At 40.4% G+C, this 20948-nt stretch overlaps 1 protein-coding gene across 1 annotated transcript; it reads left to right on the forward strand.

The window, feature by feature from the left end:
• Positions 1-2318: 2318 nt before the first annotated feature.
• On the forward strand, positions 2319-17270 carry LOC307044682 (polycomb group RING finger protein 5-A-like; the record flags this gene model as incomplete). The annotated part of the gene is made up of 9 exons (XM_079689993.1): positions 2319-2987; positions 3567-4192; positions 6749-6845; positions 9518-9573; positions 11412-11471; positions 13075-13241; positions 13574-13672; positions 15736-15971; positions 17210-17270. The coding sequence occupies exons 2-9, from the start codon at positions 4078-4080 to the stop codon at positions 17268-17270; spliced, it is 891 nt and encodes a 296-aa protein (XP_079546119.1). The 5' UTR covers positions 2319-2987; positions 3567-4077.
• Positions 17271-20948: the final 3678 nt, after the last annotated feature.

The following is a 20948-nucleotide window of genomic DNA, read 5'->3' on the forward strand; positions in this document are numbered from 1 at the left end:
TGTGGGTGAAGTCTGCAGTGTAGAGGGTGAAGAGAAACAGTGCCAGTACCGTCCCCTGGGGGGCCCCCTTACTGCTGATGATGGTGTCTGATTGACACTCCCTGGTCCTCACGTACCGTGGGCGGTTGGTGAGGTAGTCCAGGATCCAGGAGGTGAGGTGGTGATCCACCCCCGAAGCGGCAGCTTGTCCCCCAGGAGCGGGGGCTGGATGGTGTTGAAGGCACTGGAGAAATCAAAGAACATGATCCTCACAGTGCCCCGCCCCCAGGCTTCTCCAGGTGGGAGAGGGACCTCTGCAGCAGGTAGATGACGGCGTCATCCACCCCGATGGCAGGCTGGTAGGCGAACTGCAGCGGGTCCATTGATGGTCCCACAAGGGGCCGGAGGTGTCCAAGAACCAGCCTCTCCAGGGTCTTCATCAGCTGTGATGTCAGCGCCACTGGCTGGTAGCTGTTGAATTCCTTGGGGTGAGGGGTCTTTGGCACAGGACGTCTTGCACAGTTGTGGTACCCTCCCTTGCTTCAGGCTCAGGTTGAACAGAAGCTCCACAATCCCACACAGCTCATCTGCACAGGATTTGAGGGGCCTCGAGCTGATGCCATCTGGACCCGCCGCCTTCTTTGCCTTACACTTCTGCAGCTCCCTCCTCACCTGGTTGGTTGAGAAGGACAAGGTGTCGTCAGCGGATGGAGAAGAACCGGGGGTTGATGTGAGAAGTGTCTGTGAGCTGATGGCCGGGGGCTGAGTAGAGGTGGGAGAGGTAACAGGGCAATTTCCAGGCAGTGGGGATAATGGGGGGTGCAGCAGGGGGGAATGGGTCGGGGGGGGGGGAGGCGCATGACTTATCAAATGTGTTGAAGAAGATATTCAGGTCGTTTGCCCACTGGCGGAACCCCCGGACCTGGGAGTCTGGCTCTTTGTAGACAGAGATGGTTTTCAGGCCTCTCCAGACTCCACTGACGTTCCTCTGCAGCAGCTGTTCCTCCATCCTCTTCATGTAGCTGTTTTTCCCCTCTCTGATTTTTCACCTCAGCTCCCTCTGTACAGTCTTCAGCCAGTGGGTGCACAGATGGAAGGCTGACAGGCAGGTAGGCCATCCAGTTACTTTAGCCGGGCCGGCTAAAATGATTGGTCATGCTTTTTACAGTACCACGGCTTCAACAGAGGAATTTTTTTATGTATTTATTGTCAAAGCATTTCATATATTCATTGCTATCGGGATGTTAAGAGGATTCCATGGAATATAACAAAAAGTGTTTCTGAAGTGAATTACCTAACCCACCTTTAAGAATAAATAAATACAATAATAAACCAAATAAACTATACATGTAGTGGAGTAAAAAGTATATTTTATAGTATATTATTAAAAAGTAGCATTAAATGGAAATGCTCAAAGTACAAATATTTCCAAAAATAACAATAATTGACACAATTTGACCATAATGCAGTTTATAACTTAATGCACTGTATTTGATCAGACAACATTCTGAAATTAAACTCTTGTGTGCACCCCATCCTCTCTGTGTATGATAATGTGTGTGTGTGTGTGTGTGTGTGTGTGTGTGTGTGTGTGTGTGTGATAATGTGTGTGTGTATGATATTGTGTGTGTGTTTACAATAGTGTGTGTGTGTGTGTATGATAATGTGTGTGTGTGTGTGTGTATGATAATGTGTGTGTGTGTGTGTGTGTGTGTGGCCTAGCATTACTATACTTGCGGGGACCTAAATCTGTTTACACAGTCACGTGTGGGGACTCGCTTCCCTTATGGGGACAAATTGGAGGTCCCCATAAGGGGAATAATTAATTTTAGGGTGAAGACTTGGTTAGGGTAAGGGTTAGGCATGTGTTGCTTATGGTTAAGGTTAGGATAAGTCTCCAGGAAATGCATGTAAGTCAATGTAATGTCCCCTGAAGTGATGTATACATGGTGTATGTGTGTGTGTGTGTGTGTGTGTGTGTGTGTGTGTGTGTGGGGGGGGGGGGGGGGGGGGATGATAATGTGTATGTTGTAGCCCAATAGTCACTGAGTTACACAACGCTTTCAGTTTCCCTGCTGCTGCTCGTTGCTCCACGCCCACCGCCGCGCGCTGCTGCTGCTGGGCGGACTGGGGCAGATCTCCGCGCGACCAGTTCCGTGTTTCCTGCTCCTCTCATCGGACCAGACTGAACCGGAGGACCCGCCATGAAGGAGCCCCCTGCCCTGCCCAGGCATCCATAACCCCGCGGATTCAGAGAGGAGAAAGTGTGCCGAGGTGAAGTGTTTTATTTCTGGGTCTTTCTGAGAGGATTCATCTGGCGGCTGCGGTGCGTTTACAGACAAACTTTGACGCTGCTTTTCCGGAGCTCCTCCCCCTCTTTCACTCCATATCGTGGAAGTGCTTCGCCGTGCACACACACATACATTTACGCACAGCACACACACACATGCATTTACTCACACATTCATACATTTACGCACACACCGACACACACAGCATTTACGCGTGGGCTGCTCTTCCCGTTCGCGTTTTTAGGAGGCCGTGGCATGCAGCTGTGCAACTTTTAATGTCGATGCATTTGTGTGTTCGTGTGTGTGTGCGCGCGTGTGTGCGCGTGTGTAGATACAGCTGCGACGTGTGTTTGTACGTATATTATATATCAGCGTGTGTCACTGTGGCGTCCATTGATGTTGTTGTGACACAGGTGACGTAGTGCGTGACGCGCCTTGACGATGAGATAAGCAGATCCGCGCCGTGCGAATAGCCTAAATAGCACGCTTGTGTGTGTGTGTGTGTGTGTGTGTGTGTGTGTGTGTGTGTGTGTGTGTGTGTGTGTGTGTGTGTGTGTGTGTGTGTGTGTGTGTGTGTGTGTGTGTGTGTGTGTGTGTGTGTGTGTCTTGTTGATGGACACTGAGAGGGATTTCTGAGCTGCGCACTTGAGATTTTTCTAGCAAAAAGAAGAGAAGCAGGAGTGTGTGAGGAAGTAACCCACACACTGTTTCCTCTGTGTGAGTGTGTGTGTGTGTGAGAGAGTGTGAACTCTGCAGTGATAAGCTGCATGTGCTCACACACCTGCATGCACAACACCAACGTGCACCTCGTGTGGCGTCATTTCCCAAAAGTGTGGAAGTAATTTACAAGAAAAAAGCCATTCTCATTTATCTGATACACTTTGTGTATTCCAGAATGGTCCAATTATTATTTTAAAACTATTTAACTTCAGTATGTATTTTTAATATCTGTTCTACACATATCACAATACCTGTGTGTCTGGAATGGTCTCATTATTACTTACAAATAAAAATAAATGCAGCAAATAATGTATGTTGTGCTTTCAATGTCATGGGGTGGATACAGATTTTTTTTATACAATGAATTGTATTTATGGGAAAATTTCCCATTCATAAAAATAAATGTTACACACTTTAACCCCAATTAAAGAGGCCCTTTTTTTAAATATGGCCTCCTTAAACCAAGTGTATGACTTGTGTTTATATCATCATGAATGTATCTTTCCATATCACTTTTTTAAATATCTGTTCTCTGCACAAATCACGATCCCTGTTTTTCTGCTATTTTCTCTTCAGGTAACTTTAAGTTAAAAGTTCATCAAACAAGTGATCAACGACAGCAGCATCACAACGATGGATGAAGAGGCGGGGAAAATAAGGACGACTACCCAGAAGTCTCTTGCCCCAACTTCGTCAGCTGACCTTTGACCACTCGTGGATTAAAAATGTCCCTTTGGCTCGGACAGGGAGGGAAGCGAGACATCAAACTGTCCGGGAACTCTGGGAATATAGTTTGAAACTGGATTGCAAAACGGTCTCTTTCTCCGTATTTCAATGGGACTCACATGGTTGGTGAAGATGGAATAAGTTCTGGGTGTTTTTTTTTTTTTTACAGCAAAACTGATTCATAATTAGGAAAATTGAGTCAAGCATGGAGCAGGATTTCACACAATAGGATCTATCATAGATTTTGGATGGTGATCATCTGTATGCACTAGCCTGGACTAACACTAGCCAGCCTGGATTCAAACCCTTTACACCTGAAACAAGCCTGTAATATCTTCCATTTCTGCTCAAAACTACAAACATGGCTGCTACAGGAAGGAAGCACTTGGTGAAAGACTTCAACCATTTCATGACCTGTTACCTGTGTCGAGGTTACCTGATCAAACCCACCACGGTCACTGAGTGCCTGCACACCTGTGAGTAAAACAGACACACCTGTGAAATGTTTGTCAGTTAAAAGATATCAAACTCTTTGATGCAGGGAGATCTTACCAGAAACCATTAATCAACTGTATCCAAAGCTTTTGGCAAACCTATTCAGGGCTCGACAGTAACGGTTGCCAGGTTGCCATTGGCAACCATTCAGAAAAAATGTCAACCACTTCTTGGCCTTTGGTTGCCATCAGTGGCAACCACTTTTTAACATAAATAAATAAGGACAGCAAACTGCTAAATGATGCACGTCTACTCACGTGCGCAGTGCGCCGTGTATTTGTTTTACAAAAAATGGCGAAGCAAATTAAGTTGTTTGACTGTGGGGTACATTTTAAATATAGTTAAACATATTAAAGGTAATTTACAGCATTAATAATTAATATCTAATTCTTAACTGTGAATGGTTTTCATTTATTTAACATTATAAATGTATTAGTCTGGCCAATGACAGATCCACAATCAAGACTTCAATGCTGAAGGGCCAGTGGATCTATGGGGGGGGGGGGGGTCAGCACAAAGGTCAAGAAAACCCACATTTGAAAGGGAGACAACGGTTGATCAAGGAACTAGTGACTTGCTCAATTCATTTGTGAGGGATCTGTGAAGAACATGACGACAGCTGCACTGCTGGTGTTTTGTATACCAGTAATTGAGGGTGGACAAGTTTCCTACCACTTAAGTTTCAAATAATTGTGTTGATTACTTATTGTAAAGCATTTGAACATTCTTTTGTGTCACATTTTCATTATTAAGTAGATTTATAAATGTATAGTATCTTAATTATATAAAATATTAGGTGACTAAAAATGGCAACCGTATTTTCAGTTTTGGCAACCAAAAGCTGATGCCTGGTTGCCAGCCTGGCAACCACTTTTAAAAGTTAGCGTTGAGCCCTATGGTTGAGCCCTGCTATTAAAATGTATCAGGATAGTTCAGTGAGTGAGTGAGCAACATCTCTGCTAACAAGCTAACCTGCTGATCAGAATCCAGTTTACAGCCAGGTACGCTTACACATACAAGGAATTAGTTTAGTATCTGGTGGTGCAAACATTAACAATCTAGAAAAATAAGTTGCAAAGTAGGTAAAAGAAGAAATATATTAGGATAATAAAAAATAAGTATTAAAACAGGATGCTAAAGTAAGTATTTACACCAAATATAACTATATACATAACCTTAAAAGCTAAAAAAACACATTTAGGACAATGAGTATATGGCAAACTACAGTGTATTATATTTGTGGAGGGCTGTGCAGACATGTGTGCAAAAAGCAGTCAAAGAGTTACAGTAATGATGAGCGAGCTTTCAAGCTAACCTACTGTACCACCATGTCAGTTTCCAAGAGAGTGAACAAACCACATTCAGGCAAGCTAACCTGCAAATGAGTGAGCGAGCAAACTAATATAGTGCACCAGTATGTCAGTTTCTGTGCAAGTGAGTGAGCTATCTACCTGCAAGCGATCAAACCACCTATTAGCGAGCTAGCAGGCTAGCCAGCACACATTTCTCAAATCTTCAGTGTTTTGTGTTCTTTTTTTCTTTGAAATCCTTAAACAAAAGGCTGTCAAGCTGTCTTGACAAATAATTGCCATTGTAGATTCTAGTTTAACCCCAACATGTAATACATGTTAATGTTGTTTCCTTACATGCACTTAAATCAAACCCATAATTACACATCATAAGATTGTTACAAAGCTAACCTACTGTACAACCAGGTCAGTTTCCAGGCAAATGAGTGAGCTAACTATCTGCAATCAAGCTAACCTGCTAACGAGCATGTTTCTCAACTTTTCAGTATTTTTCTTTGTTTTATAACTTTGAAATCCTTTAAACTAAATGTTGTCTTGACAAAAAGTCGCATTTGGAGAGTCTGATTTAACCCCAATAACATATCTTGGTTTCTTTTGCATGTCACCTGGTTTGCTAAGAATTGTCCCACAGTGCATGTTCTTAACACATTATAGCTTGTTACCAGCTAACCTACTGTACTACTATGTCAGTTTCAAGGTTAGTCAGTGGGCTAACTGTCTGCTAGCTGTCAGCAAGCGAGCTAACCTGCTAATGAGCGAGCTAACCTGCTAATGAGCGAGCTAACCTGCTAATGAGCGAGCTAGCAGGCTAATGAACGAGCTAGCAGGCTAATGAGCGAGCTAACCTGCTAATGAGCGAGCTAACCTGCTAATGAGCGAGCTAGCAGGCTAATGAGCGAGCTAGCAGGCTAATGAGCGAGCTAGCAGGCTAATGAGCGAGCTAGCAGGCAAATGAGCGAGCTAGCAGGCTAACCAGCCGATGTTTATCAAACTTTTCAGTGCTTTTTTTCCCATTAATTTTTTTTTAAATCCTTAAAACAAGATCAATCAATCAATATTTATTTATAAAACCCAATATCACAAGTGCTACATTTGTCTCAGTGGACTTTACAGTTTGTACAGAATATGAATACGCCCCCCTCTGTCCTTGGACCCTCGCATCGGACAAGGACAAAGATGCATCTTATTTGAACCCATTAACATATCCTAATGTTGTTTCCTTTGCAGTCTGTAAGAGCTGCATCGTGCAGCACTTTGAGGACAGTAACGACTGTCCTAGATGTGGCATTCAGGTTCATGAGACCAACCCACTGGAGATGCTCAGGTAACTTTTTACCCATACTCTGACTTGACTCTCACTGTTGCAGTGGCGGTTCTAGAAAATGTTACATGGGGTGGCAAAGGGGGGGGGGGGGGCAAGAGGTCATGCCAGGGTGGCATGGGAGTGCGGGCAGTACGTGGTATTTTATACTGTATGTATAACCTATTTATTGTTAAATCATGCCCTAACACAAGTGTTCTTGATGCACAAGAGAAACAAGGTGTTCAGACAAACTAAAATATAGTATAAAACAGCAGGAAGTACTCATGATACCTAGAACTCTGTTTACTGTGAGTACAGTCAGAGTACTTAGTTATAATGAAGTACACAAATAACATCACCCATCTCTTAAGAGAGCTAAAGGTGAGCTGTGCAGCAACACATTTCAACATGTGTCAATACTAAGAGCGGCTAGATGCTGCTGTGATGGAACATGGACGGAGAATAAAAACATCCCATGTGGTCCAGCTGGAGTCTCCTCTGCCTCCTGACCCCTGCCTCTGGCCCTCTTTCTGACACTTCCTCTTTATTCCTCATACATTTCTTCTTCTTCACTAATGTCTTCATCTCCTCCTCCTCTTCCTCCTGCTCTGACCTTCCTGGTCTCTTCATCTCCTCCTCTTCCTCCATCTCTGACCCTCCTGGTCTCTTCAGGGAACTCTCTCTTCCTCTTCCTCTTCGTCCTGATCTCTTCTCAGATATGTCTTTGTGTTGTTGTTGACTCCCTCCAGCTACTCTGGCCTGCAAGAGTCTACTTGTGAAAAGCTCTGGTAATGCTTGTATAACTTTACACGTTAGGGCCATGTAGCTGATAAGTAGCCTATAATAAATATAAAATCAGAAAGTATTGATCAAAAGCACAGGCAGCTGTGTTGAGATCCAGTTTGACGGTAAAGGATGTATCCTGGTTTCATTAATCAGCCTCATTGCTGTGATGTGTAATTTACGTGGATTTAATAGTACCGCATAGTTTAGCAAATAAAGTGATCGATCTCCCAGCTAGCGCTGTCTGCGTAGTATTTTGTAACGTAACGTCCCAAACAGCGACCTTCTCAGATCTTTAGTAAAAACAAAACTAGTGGAAGGGGAAATGCTCCCAGGGGAATGTGATCCACCTTCAGGTGCTGGGACAGCTCGCTCCCTCTCTGAAGCGGTGTGAGCCACGGTCTGTGTGAACGCCGCTCCGCAATTTAATGCAGGGCCGTAGCTACGTTTTAACAGGTATTTAAAATTATTGTGTTTTAATTAAAACACTGCTTGTTCCGTTGCTTGAGAAGCTTGTGGACATAGTGTAGGTTTGTTTCTACAAGTACAGTTTTAGGGACACAAAAGTTAGGGGGGCAGCTGGGGGGGCAAGGCTCTACAGTGGGGGGGCAACTGCCGCCCCCCCTTGCCCCCCCGTAGATCCGCCCATGCACTGTTGTCTCTTTGAGAAAGTCTCTGTTGTTATAAATGACAAATGTAACACTTTGCACAAACAGGTCATCGCGCAAAACTACAAAGATCATTTTCACGTTCTTTTTGCCGCTACTTTTAATTTAACTATTCACATCTCACACTGCACCGTAACTTTTATTCATGTCCTGTTATTCATGATTTATTATCTTTGCTTTTTAATGTTTCTAATGTGTTTTAGGCTCTTAATGTCTTTCAGGGTTTGTAAAGCACTTTGAATTGCCTTGTGTAGAAAAGTGCTGGATAAATAAACTTGCCTTGCCAAGATCAAAACCCTCGATACAGCAGGCACAATCATAATACATCATAACAATAATACAAATATGAGAAAAAAGATATATAAAAAACCAACAAATAAACCTGCATAGTCATACATAATAACAACTATGGGGAGAAAATAATAAACCAAGGAATCAAGGTAACAAGGTACGATAGTTTAGGGGACTTGGCCTTGAGGATGTTGTATTAAGTAACACTACAGTACAAATGCAACACTTTGCACAAACAGGTCATCGTGCAAAACCAATACAAAGATAATTACCAACATCAAAACCATCAATGCAGCAGGCAACATAACAAATAATCATTCAAATATTAGAAAAAAAATCCAATGAATCGAGATAACAAGTCACAATCATTTAGGGGACTCGGCCGTGATGATATTGTATTCACTACAGTACAAATGCAACACTTTTGAAGTACACCACATGTTATTTCCATTTACCTCCATTGTGACCGTGACTCATTTGATCGACGTGTATTTCTGTTATTTGATCATAACGTATGTATTTCCCGTAATGCTTCTCTCATTCACCACATCCTTCATTTGAGTTTCATTCTGATTCGACATTTGTCCTTCACCGTGTGTTCTGGCATTATCTTTCACCCCTCACTGATTCTTGAATTTGGATAAAACAGGTTTTACATTTGAAAAAAATTAATATTAAATGTTAAGAAATCTAAATGCATTTGTTTATAGAGCAAGGTGTCAGCCATATTTCGGGGCAACCTCCTGATTTGGTCCGTTTTTCGTAAAAGTTTTTTTCCAGTCTGAGCTAAATGTTCCTATTTATGTTGTCTTAGATTTAGAGCTTATACATATTGACTATTTCACCCTTTTGCTTCTCTTCATCCCCATGTCTGCTCTCCATGTTTGAATCCTGTCATTTTACACCCTTATGCAACTTCCTTTTCACCTCCTACTCTCTCCATATTCTCAGGTTGGACAACACCCTGGAGGAAATCATTTTCAAGCTGGTACCTGGACTCAGAGAAAGTGAGTTTGCCAGATGGTTTCATCAATCTGTCTCCTCAGTTTGACGTCCATGTTTAATTATGCGACTGTTCACGGGGGGTTGGAAAAATAGTTCACTAAACGACAGAACAACAGAAAATCACATAATTTATATTCAAGCTAGCCAATATTTTATTACTACACACAAATGGCCTTCAACATGTGCACTAGTTGTGACCCAGCACTTTATTATATGAAGTTGAACCAGCGGGGAAAACCCAAATAAAATATGGGTAATGAAAGAACACTATCATATGAATTGAGAGTATTCCTGTAACATTACAACAGGTCAGAAGAAAAGCAAAGAAAATAAGTGCAGGAATGAGACTTCAAACTCTGAAATGAATCAGCATTTTACCACTTCCTGTCCCCCGGCCTCAAACTCAGTGGTTTTTATAAATGTGTTTGAGGTTAGATTCCTACAAAAAGGTCTGTGGTTAACACAAGCTGAAGATATTTCTGTTCTACGACATCAAATGAGTCAGTAAATACCCCACTGGTGGATTATAAAATAGTGGTTGCTAACAAGTGTCTAAATGAGACGACTAAACGTCATCAAGCCCAACATTAGCGTCCTTTAGCTTAGCGGTGGTGACGTGAAGTCATGTGACCGTGCTTTAGTTCCTTTATAGCCCAACATTAGCCTCCTTTAGCTTAGCGGTGGTGACGTGAAGTCATGTGACCGTGCTGTAGTTCCTTTATAGCCCAACATTAGCCACCTTTAGCTTAGCGGTGGTGACGTGAAGTCATGTGACCGTGCTGCAGTACCTTTATAGCCCAACATTAGCCGCCTTTAGCTTAGCGGTGGAGATGTGAAGTCATGTGACCGTGCTGTAGTTCCTTTATAGCCCAACATTAGCCTCCTTTAGCTTAGCGGTGGTGAAGTGAAGTCATGTGACCGTGCTGTAGTTCCTTTATAGCCCAACATTAGCCACCTGTAGCTTAGCGGTGGTGACGTGAAGTCATGTGACCGTGCTGTAGTTCCTTTATAGCCCAACATTAGCCACCTTTAGCTTAGCGGTGGTGACGTGAAGTCATGTGACCGTGCTGTAGTTCCTTTATAGCCCAACATTAGCCACCTTTAGCTTAGCGGTGGTGACGTGAAGTCATGTGACCGTGCTGTACTTCCTTTATAGCCCAACATTAGCCACCTTTAGCTTAGCGGTGGAGACGTGAAGTCATGTGACCGTGCTGTAGTTCCTTTATAGCCCAACGTTAGCTTTTAACTTAAAAAATACGTTATCATTGCACCACTGTATTGCGGCAATATTAAATATCCCACATATTCATACATTAAGATTCTCCCAGCACATTTTCTTTTAAATTTGTCTCAACAGTGTCCTCATTGCTATGTTAACAAATGGCAAACATTTTGAAAAAAATACATTTCAGGTCCTTCTGTACAAACTCACTTTGCTAGGACACATCTTGCTTCAAATTAAAACAATTATAACTTGCTGTTCACACTGAATATAATCAGATTCAATGGCCTCCAATGTTAGCTTTTGTCCCTCCAATAGCTCTGTACTCCTCCTCAGGTTTGATCCAAGAAGCCAACATGTCTAACTTCATCTGTGATGGTGCTTCAGTTTTATGACTCCATAACTTCCCGCTGCTTGACGGAGCAAACATCGTATATCTTACTGAGGCCAAGTGGTGTAAAAATAAGCGTCATAGCGTTTCTGATTAATGGTTTGTGAGAGTAATACCCAATGAAGGATCAGAATCACCCGTCTGTCTTTATAGGAATTCACTGTGAATGCTTCTCTGTGTGTCTCCATGCTGCTTTTTAACACTTCCTGTTGCTTATGTAAAACCAGGAGAGGAACAGCAGGAGCTGGAGTTCTGGAAGAAGAACCAGCCCAGAGAGAACGGTCAAGGTGAGAGGATTTAGATTTTATACGATGTGTGTTTTGATAAATACAGTTTTCGCTTTACCACAGACTTAAATCCTCCGAACAAATACTCTTAAGGGATTTTTCTTCCTGCCACTAGCAGAGGAGGCAGACATTACATCAATAGATTAGGGGAGTTTTTTATTACGCTTTGACTAAACACACACACACACACACACACACACACACACACACACACACACACACACACACACACACATTCCCCTGGAGACTCAGAGACTGACTTTTTCACTTATGTCAACCAACGTATCTGTATTTTGTAAACCTGACAAAAACAGTCCATAATATATTTCTATTTATTCTATATTGTGTGTTATTTATACCATAGCTATAGTGTATTCATTTTCTAAACTGCTGTTTGTATTCAATACTGTCAGATGTATATTTGTATACTATACTAAAGATCACTATGCACTTTATTAATGTTTTGCACTTCTGGTTGGATGCAAACTACATTTTGTTTCTTAGTCCTTTGCAATGACAGTAAAGTTCAATCGTAATCTTAATCTAATTGTCATATTGTGGGCTTGTTTATGTAAATATGGGTTTACATACAGGGGGTCCGCGGGGTCTTAAAAAGTATTAAAAGTTGATAAATCAATTTAGCGAAATGAAGGCTATTAAAAAGTATTAAAGGGCATTTTTCAAGGTATTACATTTTGTAGTTTGTTTTCAATAAGTATATAAATGGTCCAAAGAGGTTGTATTCTACAGTCTGCCTGAATGTAATCATTGCGTAGGTGTGTAGTGGGATTTACTTATGGCATCCCGTTGGATTTGACGTCATCTGAACAGGACATCGCACGCTCACTGCTTGATAGCGCGCCAAGGTCTGTTTACGCCGGTTGCTAAGCAACATCGTTATGGGGAAATGCAAGTCTGCGTCCAAATGGTTGGAAGATAAGGAGGAAGGACAATCAATACTGTATATAGTCAATGTGAGGTAAAGTGTGTCGCCAAGGTAACCAGTAAAACTCAACGTGGCAATGAGGTCTGAAAATGTATGGAAAGGGGGTTAAAAAAGGTCTGACTTCAGGATTCCTGCATACACCCTGGCATAGCTGACTTTAAGAAATGTTCCTGCTCACATTTTGATGCCTTAAATGCTAGTAAGAGAAAAATTAGAGCTGATATTTGACTTTTTTGAGAGAGCACTGTTTAGTGATGCTAACTGCACGCTGTTGGTCTCTAACTAAAGCAAGGCAAGTCTATTTATACAGTACTTTTCAACACAAGACAATTCAAAGGGCTTTACAAAAATGAAAGACATTAAGAGCACATTAGAAACATTAAAAAGCAAATATAATAAAACATGAATAAAAGTTAGAGTGCCGTGTGAGTTGTGAATAGTTCAATTAAAAGCAGCGTCAAAAAGAAAAGTCTTCAGCCTGGATTTAAAAATAGTCAGAGTTGCAGCGGAGCGGCAGGTTTCTGGGAGTTTGTTCCAGACGTTTGGAAATATCCCGAACCACATTCTCACATTCCTCTACCTCGAGTGTTCCCGTGAAATTATTATGACACTTTTCTAACCTTTTAATATTGCTTTCATCCATGTTGCATCCCAAAGCAGAAAGGCGTCAGAGGCTCGGACTTCCTGACGTTGTGGGTGATTATGGAGGCCGTGATGAAGATGATGATGATGGCGATGAGGAAGATTACCACAGAAATGATCCTCAGATCGCCATCTGTCTGGACTGCCTGCGAAACACGGGACAATCTGAGGCGACTGTCACGGTGGGTTGGTTCGAATTGTTTTTTATTTTTCTATTTAATTTATTTTGAACGTGTTAAATAATAATACAAAAAAAAAACCTATACAATCATAAGCAGTATCAAATTGATAAACACAAATATTATTGACTTACAAATGACATATAAACAAATGATCTACCTAATTACACACCCGAAAAGTCTGTAGTATGTATACCTTAGTCATCATTAGGTAAATCAATTAACCTTAAAATCACTGAAGCCTTTTAGTTTCTCGTTTAGTTTTGGGTCTAGTCCAGGAGAGCTTCTCTCATTAAACAAGCTTGTAATTTATTTATTTGTTCTCGTCCAATTAGGATCTGATGAAGAGATTCATCCGCTGCTCCAGTAGAGTCACAGTGGGAACCATTAAGAAGTTTCTCAGTCTGAAGCTTCAGCTGCCCAGCTCCTACGAGGTAAGAACCCCAACAAAACAGAAGATAAAACAGATACCACAACTATTAGATATATAATTTACTTCATCCATTATTCACCGTTTGAAGCTCCGCCCCCTTTCCAGCTTCTAATGTAGCACTAGCAGCATTTTAAACTATGCATTTAACTAGGGATCATTTACAAATCCTATGTGACTATAGGACATTTCTAAATGGTGACATCCATAATTCATTACTGACTGCAGGGTTACATGTGAAAATGGCCCAAAATGTCAAATAAACAATTTTAATAACTCTTTGGGGTCTTTGGATGTAGACGGCTCTGCTATGAGGAGCTACACAAATTAGCATGTGAGTGTGCTTTAGCTAGCGAACGTTAATTGGGATTAATAAAGTATCTCTCTCTCTCTCTCTCTCTCTCTCTCTCTCTCTCTCTCTCTCTCTCTCTCTCTCCCTACCTTCCTTCCTTCCTTCCTATCTGGGTCATTCCAGAATTGGAGGACATTTCATGTCCCCCATATAACAAATCTAATAATCCATGCCCAAAATGCTAAAACATGCACTTGTTGTGTTAAACATACTTGTCTTGAGACAAAATGTGTATAAAATTGTAGAAAAAGTGGTTTCAAAATATTATTTAAATTATCAAATAGCTCTCGAACATCCCCTAAAATGGCATTTTTCTCTTTTCCCCGCTTCTTGGTGACCAACTTGCATGTCAAATTTAACATTTAAAATAGGGATTTTATTTACTTTTTTTGTTATTATTCTATTGATATATGTCTCTTGTAAAGGTAAAATCTATTTGTTAAATCATAAACATATTTTAAATAACAGTAATTTTGCACAGAAGGTGTGTCCCTCAACATGCGTTCAACCCTGTTACCCAAACCTTTTTAGATTGGCACAGGAAGTGAAAAAACTGTAACTCAGATGACACAGTGGAAGTGACATCAGCAAGCCATGTGCTAGTGCCATGGGTAGACCAAAACTAAGTCCTCTCTTTTATTTTTCATATTTTTACAATCTTTTCAGTCGTAAAAGAGTGTGGCACTCTGACCCACTCAACCCTGTTACTGATATTATCAGAATAAAGCATATTCATTTCAAAGTTATCTTTCTTGCATTAGATATCCAAGTTTGTCCTTGCCTTGGAAAGTAGCATTACATACATCTAGCAATAATTCCTGAGGTTAAAGCTCAAATTAGCATTGATTTTCAACCCTGTTACTTTAATTAGAGTAACAGGGGTAATTCTTCATTGGAAAATATACATTTGATGCCTAGCTGGGAAAATCACTTTTTTTGATGGTTTATTATCTGTTTTTCCTAAATACATAAAAAAACATTATAAAATAAAAGGTTTATTTTTCAAAAATGTTGGTGTCTAAATTGTCCTCCAATTCTGGAATGACCCATCTATCCACTGTCTATCTGACGTTAGCTATCTATCAAGCACACATGCTTGCTAATGTTAGCTCTCTACTTAACAAACTAGCTTTTGAACGTTAGCTGTTGATGTAGTCACATGGCTAATTTATTTATTACTCTTCTACACAATCCACTGACATATGATAGGATAGGCTACACAGCATATTACTTTATTACTAAACTGGTTTCATCTGGCCTCCTCAGATAAGGAAATGTACTTATTATTTCCATTAATCGATCAGTTGAATTCAAAGATCTGTAAAAGTGAGTTTCTCCACGAGTCACGTTAACCACTCAGAAACCAGATGCTCATTCAAACTCCAGTGTAATTATATCTGTCACTCAGCTTCATCACAGGGTTAATATGTTGGTGAAGCTAAACTGAAACTTTGTCCCTCCCTCTCATATTATCACAACCTCCCACTCCTCACCAGAGAACTTCCCCTTCGATCTCATTTTCTGCTGTTTGATTTCCATTTCCCTCGTCATTCATTCAGTGTTTTTACTTTTGGCCGTGTTTGCATACTTTTGATTTGTACTAAACCCCATTAAGAAATGTTTAGCATGTCAATCACAAAAAGAAATGTAAAAAAAGATTTTAAAATATGATATAATCAGAACTTCTTATCTCTTCTGCCCCGCTGTGTGAGCAGCTGGACGTTCTGTGTAACGGAGAAATCATGGGCAGAGATCACACTCTGGAGTTCATCTACATGACCCGCTGGAGGCTGCATGGAGAGAATGTAAGCGTCACTTCCTGTGTGTGTGTGTGTGTGTGTGTGTGTGTGTGTGTGTGTGTGTGTGTGTGTGTGTGTGTGTGTGTGTGTGTGTGTGTGTGTGTGTGTGTGTGTGTGTGTGTGTGTGTGTGTGTGTGTGTGTGTGTGTGTGTGTGTGTGTGTGTGTGTGTGTGTGTGTGTGTGTGTGTGTGTGTGTGTGTGTGTGTGTGTGTGTGTGTGTGTGTGTGTGTGTGTGTGTGTGTTTCTGTATTTACTTCTAGAACAAGCTGATGTTCGAGTATAGTTGAGAAAAATGTGAACACCTTTCAATGTCTTTCATCGGACAATCACTAAATCAGTTATTACAATTATTTAAAGGATATTCTAGTCTTTATGGTATTTATAGAATCATGAGGACTCAGCTCAACAAACCACATAAGGTCGAGGTTGTGTAGAACAGACGTCCCAAACCCTCGGTCCGCGGGAACAATTGAATAAAAACATATTTCATTTATTATTAATCTGAGAGTCTGATGTTTACGGCAGACAGGAAAGATATCCTCCGGCTGTGATTGGGTTGGTTGTTGTCACTTCACAAGCGGTGCTCGAAACTACTTTCAACTAAGGACAGAGCAGTAAGATGATACGTTGATTTGAGCACGCTAAAAAACGGTGCGTGTGAAAGGAGCCTTATGGTTACTGCAAATGTTGTTTTCCCCCCATACTTTGAAGACCGGTCCGTGAACGTATTGTCTTCCAAACTTTTTTCAACAAGGGCCACATACAGACAAGTATACGAAGGGCTATCCACTGATCAGAGGTACCACCTCATAAGTTTAGGTTAGCAAAATCAAAGGCTTTTTTTTCTTCTCAACTTAGATTTGTTAGAAAATGTTTCCAGCTTGAATTGACTGAATTTATTTTACACATGAACACTTTGTGATATATGTGTCCATATATATTTAAGAACTACAACATAAGACATGCTCAAGTTTCATTTGAGCGCCAGATTCCATAGTTTCAGACTTTCCTGAGAGCCGATTCAAAATGGCAGTAGTTTGGACGCCCCTGTCTCACTTGAAACCAACAAGTTGGGGACCTTAACAGGGGGTCCGCGGGGTCTTTAAAAGCTGATAAATCAATTTAGCGAAAATGAAGGCTATTAAAAAATATTAAACATCATTTTCAAGGTGTTACATTTTGTATCTTGTTTTCAATAAGTATATAAATTGTCCAAAGAGGTTGTATTCTACAGTCTGCCTGAATGTAATCATTGCGTAGGTGTGTAGTGTGATTCTGTGTGGTTTATTGATGGCATCCCGTTGGGTTTGACGTCATCTGAACAGGACATCGGTTGGAAGATATGGAGGAAGGACAATCAATACTGTATATAAGCTGTGTCCCAATTCAGAGGCTGGGTCCTCGCAGTCTGCGGAGGACCCAGCTTGGGTCCTCCGCGGACTGCGAAATGAGACGGTCTACGGGGCATGTCCTTGTACGTCACCGGCAGTTACCTCTACATTTTGCCGCCCCCGTCACCTAGCAACCAGCTGCAGTCACAAGTGCCGGTAATAATTTCTGACACTAGGCAAAATATTTTCAAACTTTTTTCAAACTGTTTTCAAACTGTTTTCAAAACTGTTTTGGAGTCAGATCTAGCTGTACTTATTTTGGTGTTATGTTTAAATTATTTTTCCCGAGGTCGCAACAGGCCCCCGTGAAGAGGGCTTCATTCTCCCCGCGCATCTGGATAAATTGCGCAGTCTGCTCCTTGCTCCCTATCAAAACTAAATTGTTGCAGTAAGATTTGTATAACAAAAGCAGTTAAATAAATAAATTAGCTTTATAATGAATCCCAACAATATGAAAACCAAACAGGGTTTAGAAATATTTTCACTTCATATTATTTTATGTTTGTAATATAAAGAAGACATCTCCAATTGCCCGTATATTTAAATACACAAATTAAATAGGTTTACTTTTCTTTCATGTCGTTTACTATTTGGGTGAGTACATTTAAAAACGAATCCAGCTAAAACCGTTGTAGCCGTTGATGGGACGTTACAAGCCATATATATTTTTTTTAACTCATTCGTCACCGTCACCCGTTGCATCCTGGGATATGGTACACCGCGGAGTGTACATCAGATGTATCCTCTAAATCTGGGGAAAGAAGGCTGCATTTGCGGGCCTCATTCGGAGGAGTCTTGTCTTTTTTTAAAATTGGGACAGCCTTCGTTTGGCGGAAGTGACGTATGCGGTCTCCAAATGCATCCTCAGGAGGGTGCGGCCGCTGAATTGGGACACAGCTATAGTCAATGTGAGGTGAAGTGTGTCGCCAAGGTAACCGGTTAGAACTCAACGTGGCGATGAAAGGTCTTCCATTTGACTTCCTGCATATACCCTGGATAAATACATTCACTCGGGGTTAGAGAAATGTATTTAATTTGAATGTTGGTTGGAAGTAGAAACACGCCGGAGTGAAGCAAACCTCCTCTGCAGTGTTTCCTCCTCTGTGTCAAAATAACAGAGCCTCCATCCGAATTATTTACGTCCCTCCCGATGAGTCACGAGGATAAACACCGTGAAGATATTATTATGAAGGAAATGAGAGACAGATCTGAAGCATGAGAGTCAGGAATAGTGAAGTAAAGAGGGAGAGAAAGAAGATACGACTCATCCGTCAGTCTCGTCCTTTTCACAACTCTGCAGCTACACTTCATTTGATCCGTCCGCTGGCGAGGAAAGATGCCTCTCGAATGGGAGCGTAGAGAAAGCAGCATCTTGTCATTTCATCCCAACAGGAAGCTGCCTTCTGATCGCCACCATAGGGATTTATAGATAATAATAATACACTTTATTTATATAGTAGCTTTCACTCTTGACGCAGGCCAACATGCTTTACAGGGAATGACAGAAAATGAGGTACAAACAAACAGAAAGTGCCCCAAACTATAAGTCAAATGAAAAGTCTTTAATTTACTCCAAACTATTCCAATTGAGGTTCCTGTTCTCAGATCAAACGGGAGTCTTCTTGTAATGCTTGTAATAAAAAGGTACTTCTCTGGATACACTCAGACATATGTGGGAATGAGTGTTTTCTGTAATGAACACACAGTTCGCTCAACACTTTAGATGCGTGCTCAGGTGCGTGTCGATTTCAGTTTGAATTACCTTTCGACTCTGTGTGACAAATAACTTTACTGTCAATCTAATAACTGAAATAACTTCACAAAGACTACCTTGAATCATTTGTCAAGCAACCCTGTGTTCATTACAGGAAATCATGTTCGGTGGAAAAATCTGACTTTTTCCACAGAATTTGGACTTTTTCCACAGATTTTTGACTTTTTCTCATAAATTTGATTTTTTCTTCGAATTTTTCTCATAAATTTGACTTTTTCTCAGAAATATGTTCTTTCTCGGAATTAAAAAATATTCTCAGTATTTTGACTGTTTTCATAGAAAATTCTTTTTCTCAGAAATGTAGATTTGTTTTTGGAAAAATCGGACTTTTTCTTTGAATTTTGACTTTTTCCTCAGAATTTTGACTTTTTCTCAGAAATTTGATTTTTTTTCTTCACATTTTTCTCATAAATTTGACTTTTTCTCAGAAAAGTGTTCTTTCTTGGAATTAAATTTTTTTTCTCGGTATTTTGACTGTTTTCATAGAATTTTTACTTTTTCCTCAAAATTTTGACTTTTTCTCAGAAATTCTATTTTTTTCTTAGAATTTTAATTTTTTTTTTTCCAGTCATTTCACTTTTTCTTAGACATTTTTCTCAGGCATTAGTTATTTCCTAAAACTTTTACTTTTCTGTCAGAATTTTTACTTTTTTCTTAGAATTAATTGTTTTTCTCAGTATTTTTACTTTTTTCTTAGAATTTAAATTTTTTCTCAGAAATGTTGATTTTCTTCTTTGAATTTTTCTTTTAAATATGACTTTTTGGTTCTTTCCTAGAATTGTTACTTTTTTTTTAGAATTTACTTTTTTTTCTCGGGTATTTGTTATTTCTAAATAAGAAATCTGAGTTTTGCTCGAAAATTAGACTTTTTCTCAGAAATTTAATTCTTTCTCAGCATTATGACTTTTTTCTGAGAATTTGAAAATAGGCTTATATTAAGGTTATTTTATATTAATTGTATTATTATTTAAATCTTCCTGTAAGATATTCTATGCGAAACCAGTTCCTTTAATCAAGCAACATCTTTAGAAAACACTTTTCTTTTGACAAATATTTTTTAGGGTGTTTCGTTTTTTCAGCACAACACATAGCACAAGTATATATCCCCACAAAGAAGAAGCAGACACAGAATCAAAGAAATACTAGAAAGACAGAAAGAAAAAACATTGGAGCATTTTACATTTCTCTCATTGAAACCAGAACCTGAAAAGTATCCGTCAGATGAACAGATTGCACGTTACTGAAGTATAATTAAAGTGTTTGGAGACAGAGATGCTGAGTTTCAGAGATGCAGAGTTTCAGAGATGCTGAGTTTCAGAGAAGCTGAGTTTCAGAGAAGCTGAGTTTCAGAGAAGCTGAGTTTCAGAGAGGCTGAGTTTCAGAGATGCAGAGTTTCAGAGATGCTGAGTTTCAGAGATGCAGAGTTTCAGAGATGCTGAGTTTCAGAGAAGCTGAGTTTCAGAGATGCTGAGTTTCAGAGATGCTGAGTTTCAGAGAAGCTGAGTTTCAGAGAGGCTGAGTTTCAGAGAAGCTGAGTTTCAGAGATGCTGAGTTTCAGAGATGCAGAGTTTCAGAGATGCTGAGTTTCAGAGAAGCTGAGTTTCAGAGAAGCTGAGTTTCAGAGATGCTGAGTTTCAGAGATGCAGAGTTTCAGAGATGCTGAGTTTCAGAGATGCTGAGTTTCAGAGAAGCTGAGTTTCAGAGATGCAGAGTTTCAGAGAAGCAGAGTTTCAGAGATGCTGAGTTTCAGAGAAGCTGAGTTTCAGAGAAGCTGAGTTTCAGAGAAGCTGAGTTTCAGAGAAGCAGAGTTTCAGAGAGGCTGAGTTTCAGAGATGCTGAGTTTCAGAGATGCTGAGTTTCAGAGATGCTGAGTTTCAGAGATGCTGAGTTTCAGAGATGCTGAGTTTCAGAGATCCAGAGTTTCAGAGATGCTGAGTTTCAGAGATGCTGAGTTTCAGAGATGC

The sequence above is a fragment of the Notothenia rossii genome (assembly GCF_949606895.1).
Source record: "Notothenia rossii genome assembly, chromosome: 6".
Lineage (NCBI taxonomy): Eukaryota > Metazoa > Chordata > Actinopteri > Perciformes > Nototheniidae > Notothenia > Notothenia rossii.